Raw genomic sequence first — 10,507 nt, 5'->3', positions numbered from 1 at the left:
ATTAATATAAATTTCCGTACGTGAAGTATTATATGTTCTCGAACTTGAAATTCTATTATAGTTTTATTTTTAAAAGTATTTAAGAAATTAAGAAAATAGACAGCCATCGTTAAAATACACCTTTCTTATTTAATCATTCGAAATATATTTTAAGAATAAAACTTTAATAAAATGTGAAGTTTTAAATTAAACAATATCTAAAATACATTTGATCTTAATAATATTATCTGAAGTCATTTAAAATCTAAATAATATTTACTTATTTATTTTAATTTCCAATTTCCCATAATAAACTAGGTGTAACCGACATGATATAAAATCATTGTGAAAATTGAATTATTTATGTAAATTTTGAATCTTATTCTGTACGAAAGCCTTTGATGAGAGGATTTAAGTGTATGTGTACGAAAAGTTTTCTCTCTTGATAAAACAACTATTGATGAGTTAATTGATCAAACTGGAACAACAAATTAATGCATATCATGTGTTTGATATTCCTACAATAAACAGTGTTGCACACTTGTGTTAGGGATATGTCATTCTCTCCAAACTTCACACCACAAACAACTACCATATTAAAACTTCAATCGTTTATATAAATAGTATAGAGAGAGAGTTAAAAGTTAATTTGAGCTGTCATACCATATATTATATCCATATAAAAGTTAAAGACATAGAATGAATTGCCATATATATATTACATAAAATACTGTCTTATATGCTGTCATTGTTTTCCTCTTCCCACTTGTCTTTTAATACGAGGGCATTTATTGGCCATAAATAAAATAGATATTGTTTGAAGGAGAATTCAGTGGATGGTACCACAAAACATTGCGTACTTCACTCAGATGTTAAGATTTTTTCATAGTTCTTCAATATCACCATTAACCAATTTATACTGCATATAGTTTTAATAATTCTGAGGTGAACACTCAAAGAAGTTACTGCAGGAACACACTTTTGTGGATTTTTTATGACGCTTGATTTTGTACAAAAGAATTTGGATTTGACAATGAAATGTTTTTTATTCTTTTACCACGACAAAGGTGAGATCCTAAAGTTAAGATGGTCCTTGCTGCCAGAATTACAGGAAAATCTGAGAAACATGATTAACTAGTTTGAATAATAGGAGGTTTTCCTCATCTTTTGAGTAATTTGTCAAGCTAGAAAGCGACAACAACATTATGAATCGGTACTATCTTTTAAGTGTGGGATAATGCTACTATGTCCACACAAATTTGGAAATTCAATTGGGATAGTTCAAGTCAACATTTTCAACTCTTTGGTTTAATATTTATATGTGAAATGCTTTGTCACATGACAGAGTCTTGAGTCCTAAACCAGAAGGACCCTCAATGCCCTTGTGGTTAAAGTCTGCACCCGCTTTTGAAATAATCGAAGTAACTTTACCTTTTCAAAATCAAAGTTCCACCTTTAGACATGCTTCAAGAAATTAGAGACCTTTATTGTTTATTCCACAGTTCATAGGGTTTAACGCAAGGCACAGTGTATCAATTTGAATTTCTGATATTGGTAGTCAGAAAAAATGGTTGTTCCAATTTAAAATAGTGTACGGTTATGAAACCTTTTCCTTCACCTTTGAATCGTGAAGGTTTTTTCACAATACTTGTTCAATGTGTGTATGTGTGTGTGTGTTGTGTTGAGATGGAAAATGGGCATGCGAGATCTTAAAAGCTGCATGGTCTGGTCTGGCTTGGGGATAAGCACAAAGCAAAACCTTCAAAATTTGTGACCAAAGACGTGAAATCTAGAGCTTGTACTTAAAGGGCAACTTCTTTTGGGTAAAAATATCAAAGTTCAATAGAAGAAGGTGTCAGTTATTGCATATGATGCTGGTGAGGGACCCTTCTTAACTATTTATACAATTTTGTGCAGTTCTATGTGTTGTTCTCAAACTACTTTAGGTTCATGAGGGTACTGAATTTCTGACGCAAATTTTGGTGTTTAAGTAAAATGAAACAAAACCAGCATGCCCAAGTTTTTTTTTTTTTTTTTGGCCTTCCTATGCACTCAATAAAACAATGCCTTTGTAGACACCATTCTTCACGGTTACCTGCCATTGACCCTACCACACAGTCTCTATGCAGCTCTGCAGCATATAAAATCATAAATGAATTAATTCCCTTTGTGACAAAAATTCGCCAAACCCCTTTTGTTTTCCCACACGGATCAAGCCAAAGCAGAGAAATTTCCCATTACATTCATCATTAACAATTCTTTCACAAGAAATAAAAAAAAAAATGACCCTTTGAAATTGAAGACAGAGAGACTTTGTAAACTTTTCAGACTTCCATAATCAAATGTTCATTTGGCTTAGCACCGGAGTCTGTTCAACTTGATTACCATAATATATTACATGCATAATTACAGAGATAAATATTTATTTGAAAAATTAAAAGTCTATAAACTAACTAAGAATTTTGTCCACTCCAACGGTTTCAAAATTGCAGTCCAAAACCAGAAGTGCAAACTTAACCTTGCGATTTTCAAAACCTTAAGCATCTTATCGAGATTACAGCTGCATCAGCCATAATTTTAAACCATATTTTGCATACAATTCAAGTTGCAGCAGCCAATGTTTTAACAAACAGTAGCTAAGATTTTGGTTGCAGAGTCAAGATTTTAGGCTCTCATAAATATATTGTGACTGCAATTTCGACTGTGTTTGTCTGCATTTGATGAGATTGTGACTGCTTGAAACCTTGACGAGAGACTGTAATTTAGCATCTTTAGCATTTATTATTACCTTGGTTGAGTCAAATCAAACCAAATTTGCTTGAAGACTTTGATGATGAGGTCGTGATACTGATCTGAATTGAGAGAAAGGTAGCAAGCAAGTAGATCCTCCAAGTCCTTGGATGCCCTTATGTTGTTCTCCACAATCATCTCCACCATGGACTCCCTGAAATCCTTCTGTGGGTCAAAAGAAGACTTCACAACCGCAAAACTCTCCGAGAGGCTTCTCCGGGAGCCGGAACTCGCCGTCGACGACACACTTTTCCGCCCCTTCCATCCGGCGATTTTGGGCGAGTGGACCCTCAACCTCATCCCCGGAGAATTCACAGAGAACCGCCTCACAGAACCACCGTTCCTCTGTTCCTTCGTTGCAGACTCTTCCTTCACAACTCTCACCTTCAACGACCCTTGTTTGAGTTCTCTCTTCTTTAACAATTTGGGTGGCTTGGTTATGATCGGAGGAAGCTCAAGTTCTGAGAAGGTGTCATCAAAGTCGTTGTTGCGGCTGTTGTTGTAACTGTAGTAGCCATCAAGCTTGTTATCCTTTCTTGGTATGGAGTTTTTGTCGACGTCGATGATGATGTCGTTGGTGGGGGGGTTGTTTTTGTTTGTGTTAAGCTTGCAAGAGGCGCAAGAGGTGGTTGACAAGGAAACCATTTCATCGAACGATGAAGAACACGGGAGAACACGGTCTGTTCTGAATTCTGGGGACTCTGACTCGGGTGAGGAGTCAAATGGGGATGAGGAAGAGTGTTCCTGCGGTGAATCTGATTTGGTCCACATGGATTCGAGTGTGCTGCGACAGCTACAACCTGAGGAAACAAACTTTGTGGTTCTTGGAGCTCTTCTTTTGGTTCTTTGTTTGGTTGATTTTCTGGGAGGGGAAAATTTCGGGGTGTTTGAGGGTGAGGTTTTGAGGTCTCTTGTGATGTAGTATGACTTTCTGGGGTTGTTGTTGTTGTTGTATTGGTGGAGGGGTTGGTTTGGTTTTGATGAATGTGTGGTTGAAGTGGTTGAAGTGATTGAAATGGATGAAGTTTGCTTCTTCTTCCCAGAGAGTGTGGTGTTTTGCTTTCTTCCCTTCCCCATATCCCTGAGCTTGTAAAACCAAGCATTCGGAATCATATCTGATAATCTAAACCTGTGATTCCCCATCCTTCTCTCACTCTGTGTTTGTGAAGGTGTTGAATGCTTTTTAGTTCTCTCTAGTGTGGGGATGAGACGTTAGATAACTCTATATCAGTGTCTGTTTTGACACTCTTTGTTTGTAGGATAATAAATAGAGAGAGAGAAAGAAAGAAGGGTATTTGGAATTGGAGGTGAAGGGGCTGGGGCCACAAGAGAGGAAAAAGTTGGCATAAAGGCAAAAGAGTGGGGTATAAGAAGTGAATGACATTGTGGAACGGTGACACCAATTAAGGCCTAAACAAAACATAATGTGTGCTGTTAAAACAACCAGAGCGATCACTGTTTTTTTTTTATTTCTTAAGGTTTGGTCACTTAGCGAGCACCCTTCCACGTAGACAACAGTTTCGTGCCTTCTGGGCTTTAGGCACATCTTCTTCCTCCACGTGGGTTGCATGACATATATAAAGCCTCACACCAGGACTAAAATTGAACGTGGCCGAAAAGGGTTTCAGACATGCACGGGAGCACGCAGTTCCAACAACGCCAACAGTGAAACTAACCAGGACCAGGACCAAGTGGGTCTTTCAAATAGGGTAAAGTAAAAGCAGCAGTGTAAGTTGTGATTGCAAGCTAAAGCAAGAAAACAAACTTAGTTGTAAAAAGGAAGTGTGTGTAGTTTAGAAAGTGGAACTGGTAATGTCGTGTGTGATGGTGGAAGTAGTGATATATGGTTCAATTTTGGATAAATATTTTGTTGTGCAAAGGGAGAGTAGAGGGCCTGAAAAGAATTGGAAAGGAAGAAGCTTTTGGGAGTGGAAAAAGCTTTCCAAAAGCTTGTTGTTGTGGGTCAGGATTACGTGCATCCAAATGTAGAAAATCTAAGTGGCCCATCGATTAAAGAGGTTGTGTAACATTGGATTAGTGTACAATTTCGATCTGCGTTGTTTCTTATAATTGTTTCTATTTCATGGTTATGGAAACCGGAACATGGGCCTGCTACATAGTCTAGGTTTTGATTTGGCACCATGTGTATCCATCGTTTTCTAGGGAAGCCCTTGACGTACCATGTCTCATGGGTAAAGAAAAACGAATCATTTTTCAACCAAAGCTAAATGGCCATGAATTCCCCCCATTGCAAAGGGGAAAACAATGTTGATGGGTGCTGACACGGACACACAGATCTAAATTTAAACACATGTCAACTCAAAACCCTAGAGTTTTCAATAATATTGGTACCATGATGAACATGGATTGTACTGGAGAGATTGCTAAAGCGGTAAGAAATAAATACGTGTGATGTGTGTGCATTGTGTGTCTTCCCCAGAAGTCTGTAATGGGGGTTTTGAGGGTATTTTGGTGGGTTAAGTGGTCATAAATTTGGTCAATAGATCATACTGGTCCCCCTCCGTATTGCATGGAATGGTGGAATACCAATCACCATGTTAACGGTCTAGGTGGAGTGTTGGTGTTCAAACCGGAATCTATGCATGATGTTTCAGAGTGAAATGGATTCATTAGAGAGGGGACCAAAGAGTGCAAGTGTCGTTCATGGCTCAAAATATGTATTTAAGTTTGTTTGTATTTTTAGGAAAGACAAAGATTGTACCTGATGCTACTCTATACTCCTTGTTTGCTACTTCTTTGTATTACTGTATGTGTAGGGTTCCTTCCTTTCTTCCATTCTCATGTTATGTTATGTTAGACTATCCATATTCATTGTTATTTCAGGCTAGACCTTCTCACACCCTAGAACAGGACATCACAACTTCAGGCCCATTTTCAGGTATTGGGTACTATGGGCTGGGCTTTTCAGTCTTGGGAAGATGAATGTCAGCCCAGGCCCAAGGAAAAGAAAGGTAAGATGCTGTTTATGTTCACTTTTTTCTTCTCACACCCTCTTTGTTTCTTTTTTCATCATATTTATATTTCCTATCACCTTTTGCTCTTCTTCTTGAATTTGGGATACTGTTCTCCATAATTAATTATGCTCTCATACATTATAAAAAGTAGTTTGCATAACAAAACATCATGACAAATATATTACAGTAATTACTTCATGCAAAAGGATATCTTTTAATAAAAGATTACAGAACAAAGGTGGAATGTGAGAGAAAGAGTATGAGGGTTGAATGGCTCAAAAGAAAAACAACTAGATGACTTCGCGTAGTAGTAAGTTGTTGGTTTTAGCGGACTTTTGTCCTAAGACATGATCTTCAACTGTATTCCAAGTTTACTCAAGGAATGTGTCGCACATAAAAGAAAGGTTTAATCCTTTTTTACGTCTCTATTTGTGTAAAAATGTCTAAGATAGGTCCTCGTTTTCTAAAGTGTATCAAAATGGTCCTTAATTTTGAAAATTGATATCAATTGAGTCCTTTCCGTTAAGTTGGCTGGACGGCGTTAAAAAAATTGATGAGTGGGATGCTGAGATGACGAACGAACGCTCGTCCACCACCGAACGAACGCTCGTCCACCAGCGAACGAACGCTCGGCGACCACCGAACGAACGATCGTCCAGTGTGGAACGAACGGTCGTCCAGCGGTAAGAGGTCGAAGAGCGTTCTCGTTCGTCATCTCAGCATCTCACTCATCAATTTTTTTAACGTCGTCCAGCCAACTTAACGGAAAGGACTCAATTGATATCAATTTTCAAAATTAAGGACCATTTTGATACACTTTAGAAAACGAGGACCTATCTGAGACATTCCTACACAAATAGGGACGTCAAAAAGGATTAAACCTACAAGGAAAACCAAACTAACCAAGCAAGCATCTTGTTACTGCTCATGTTGTTTGCATCCTCTTTAAACAAATTAAGTTTTGAAAAGTACCTACAGGAGAACATAAGAAAGAGGTGCAGAATAGAATGGATAGCAGTGAGGAACAACTCACGTACTAAAAGTTCCATTGCCATTGCAATTGCAAACAAGTGATTAAAAATTAGTAGACTGAACATAACAATAGAAGGAGTAACCTTAGCAACTCAAGTTGGAAACTCAATGGAATGAAAGAATGCCAAAATAATCTTTATAAAATACAAACCTGCTCCATAGATTACATTTTACAGGATGGCAAAATCAATTGTAAAAACAAAAACAATGAATCAACGATCTTTCACTTTTCAGACATATTTACAAATTGTTATTAACAGAATAACATACAAATGTTACGGTGCTAATGTAGTGGTTGAGGGAGTGATCATGGTGGTTGTTGACATCCCTTCACTCTCTCCGCCATCCAGCCCCGCCGCCCACCGCCGCAAAATCTTCAACAGCGTAGCCGCCTTCCGTCGCCCCCTCACACTCCCCACGGCCATGAGTTCCCAAATTATCCTCTCCACTCCGGGAACCGCCGCCAGCTCACCCACAACCTCCGACCCCCCCTTCCGACACATGGTGACCAGCGTCGCCGCCGCACTCTCCCTCGCCCTCTCCGACCCCTCCCTGAGAACCGCCCCCAGCCGCTTAATCCCGGCGTACGCCGCCGCCACAGCCACCAACCCACCCCTCTTGACCACCGCCTCCAGAATCGTCACCCCCTCCTCCGGCATCGCCGCCATGACCTCCGCAGCCATTGATATCGCGCCCCCCTCCACCAGACGCGCCACCGTCTCCCTGTCCGCCGCGAGGTTGAGTATCGCCGCCAGCGCGTCACGCCTCGCCCCCTCGGGCCCACCCCGCGCCAAATTCACCAAACCGCTAACGACACGTGTTTTCCTACCCAACTTCTTCCTGTGCGCGGGCACACCAGATAAACTAAACACCGTGGCCGCCGCGTTGGCCTTCGCTTCCCACGTGACACCGGACAGCAAAACCTCAGCAATCCCGTTTAACGCGCCGTCAGTCTCCATTATCCTAGTCTTGTTCGCCTCCAGAATAGACAAATTCAGTATCGTGGTCACGGCGTTAACCTGTAGGCTCGGGTTCTCCATTCCCACATCGAGAAACCGAACCAAAAGCGGAATCGCCCCCGCCTCGGCAATACAGGCTCGGCTATCTGAATCTGTTTTTGCCAAAACCCGAAGCTCGTAAACTGTGCCGTTAGTATCTTCAACAGACAAAGGGGCGTTGTCGTTTCCCTTCAGCTTGTTCACCAAAAACGACACCGTCATACGCGTGGCTTCCAACGCGGCCTTGTTGGTTACTCCGCCGTTGAGTTTACCTGTAACTGTTTCCACTTCGAAGGGGATTTTCTGCTCGCGACACCACGTCGTTATCATGTTCCTCAGCACGCGATTGGGGATTAGGTCTGTGTGTGCTAGAGTTTGACCCGTTTTCGGACACGTGTTGTGTCCTGAATCCATCCACAGTTTGATAGATACACGATCGTACGTCTGTCCCGTCGCCACCACGACAGGATCTTGCATGAGCTCTAGGCTAATCGGACACCGGTAATCCGCCGGTACTGCGAACTCCGACGACCGACTCCGTCGCAGACTGGCGCTCCTCGTCGATGGCGTTGATGCGCCGAAGAGAACACACTTCGCGAAACGAACAAGGCCGATCAACGCTACGAGATCCGCCTTCGATTGCTCCTCGCTACGGTTTTGAATGTCCTCTTCCAAGTTCTCAATCTCCGCTCTGCAGCTCGAAGCGTCACGAATCTCCAGTTTCTCGAAAATCGACGAAAGATGCGCCTTATCAGGAACGATCTCGTTCTTGATCCGGTCGAGGACGGAAACAACCTCGCGCCGAAGGTTAATCTGTTCCGTCCCGATGACAGGCCTGGATTCGGAGCACTGTTTCCTGACAAGGAGAACGAGGTCCCGAACGTCGTCGTTTAGGGTGAGTTCCTGGATAGGGAAGACGTCAAGGAGCGTGGAGAGTTCCCCGGTGAGCCTATGGAAGGTGTCGGCGACGATTTCGATTTGCATGAGCAAATTGAACCTACTTCCGTTAGAGAAATCTTCTATCAAAGTTTTGATTTTGTGCAGAACGATGTACATTTCTTCGAGGCAGAGGAAGAGGGAGTGGGGAACCACAACGGAATCGAGATTCACGGTGGAAGACCTAATCATGTCTTCGAAAACGACACCGAGGAGCTGCGTTTTGCGGATGGCGGAACATGAAGCGCGGTTGAAGAGAAAGTTGGCGGAGCTGTTAAGGTCTAAAGAACATATCTGATCCGTGAGTTGAAGCAGAGAGAAGAGAAGGTTAAGGTCGCTCAGCTTGGATGTGTTAAACGACGACGCTGGTCGTCGTTTTCGGGTTGTGAACGTTTCAGGAGAAAGAGCCATGGTTGTTGTTGTCAATGCTCAGTGCCCAATTGATGATGATAGTTAAAAGGGTGCAAATGAAGTTGAGAAAGGTGGAAGAAGGAAGAAGAAAGAAGACTTTTCATTGTAGTTGATGACGGCACGAAAAATACGATTAAATAATAGAAGCATTAAAAAAAATATGTTATGTGTGGCCATATTGATTTATTTATCCATCAACAATTCCAGGTTTTGTTTTCTACGTGCCAAACTCGTTCAATCAACAGTCTGCTGCTGCCATGAATAATAATAATATACAACGATGGTAGGTGGTTTTTGAATTTTGACTGCGTTTTGGTTTGGTTTCTGTGATATTTGTGCACACGGAATTCTGGTGCAGTTCTAATCTTTTGGTGATACCCCAGTTGACATTATTGTTTTTGTGGTCAAATTCATTAGTTGACAAAGCGTGTAGCAGCCAATTTGTTGAAGTCCACATCATGATCCTGGATAAAAGTTTGAGCTTTTGAGTTAGAAGCAAAAGGGGTAAACAGATAATTGAAACTGTATATGCAATATTGTTCTGCATTTTTTACTATTATAGTTTCTTGACTTTGTATGAACTGGTAGGCACTGGCTTGATCAAGTTGGTGAGGCTGCAATTGGTAAGGGTTGTTGTGGACTTAGCTGTTGATCATATATTATGGTCTTCCATCATTGTATTAAAGTATTCATTGAACCAATCAATTACTTTCAGGATCACCTTTGGTTTGGTATATATCCTATTTGGATTTAATATTAAAGAAAAACCTTTACAGTTTGAAATTTTCTTTTAGACGACAGAGTAAAGTACATAGAGGATACACGTATCAATGGGCAATGATTTTGCGGAATAGCCTAGAAAACTAGTGAAACAACAGCATCTAACTTTAACTTTTCATCAAATACATGAATACAGCTGGAAGAATACGTGTCTTGCTGGTCTAAAATGTTAATTAATTAGTAATTAATCTGTGTGATTAATGGTACTGAGCTAAATTATGCAGATATTTTTATTTGGGATGTTTCCTTTACTGTCTTTAATGGGGCATAAATGTTGGATTCGTGTGCCCTATGATTTCATCATTGATGTGTTGAATTTTGTGCAGAGTGGATTTTGACATTTTAAGGAAGTTTCAACAACTCTTCAATTCAATATGGTAAACAGAAATCCGACACTTCTTTTCGGTACAAAAATCATATATGCTACGAAAATTTTCTCCAAACACATTTAAAGAAAATTAGATAAAATTTATTGTTTTGAATTTTCTTCTTTTGAGATTCTTATCCGAATATGTCTTTATACAGTTAAAGTTGATGACAATTGTTATCCATGTCTGGGCACACAATCCAAGGTTTTTCGGTTTACTAACTCCAATTTTTAGCCGC

At 40.5% G+C, this 10,507-nt stretch overlaps 2 protein-coding genes across 2 annotated transcripts; both read right to left on the bottom strand.

Annotated features, from left to right (window-relative positions):
* Nucleotides 1-2,190: 2,190 nt before the first annotated feature.
* On the bottom strand, nt 2,191-4,063 carry OFP1 (ovate family protein 1). Its single transcript, XM_088102514.1, has one exon. The coding sequence runs from the start codon at nt 3,910-3,912 to the stop codon at nt 2,764-2,766; it is 1,149 nt and encodes a 382-aa protein (XP_087958640.1). The 5' UTR covers nt 3,913-4,063; the 3' UTR covers nt 2,191-2,763.
* Nucleotides 4,064-6,890: 2,827 nt separating this feature from the next.
* LOC124831028 (U-box domain-containing protein 16) lies at nt 6,891-9,809 on the bottom strand. The gene has a single exon (XM_047304910.2). It carries the CDS (start codon nt 9,119-9,121, stop codon nt 7,052-7,054), a length of 2,070 nt encoding a protein of 689 aa, XP_047160866.1. The 5' UTR covers nt 9,122-9,809; the 3' UTR covers nt 6,891-7,051.
* Between the last annotated feature and the right edge of the window lie 698 nt (nt 9,810-10,507).

This window comes from Vigna umbellata, chromosome 11, assembly GCF_029865625.1.
Source record: "Vigna umbellata cultivar VRB3 chromosome 11, Vumbellata_1.0, whole genome shotgun sequence".
Lineage (NCBI taxonomy): Eukaryota > Viridiplantae > Streptophyta > Magnoliopsida > Fabales > Fabaceae > Vigna > Vigna umbellata.
The sequence above is the reverse complement of the archived record's forward strand: the minus strand, read 5'-3'. Positions and strand labels throughout refer to the sequence as shown.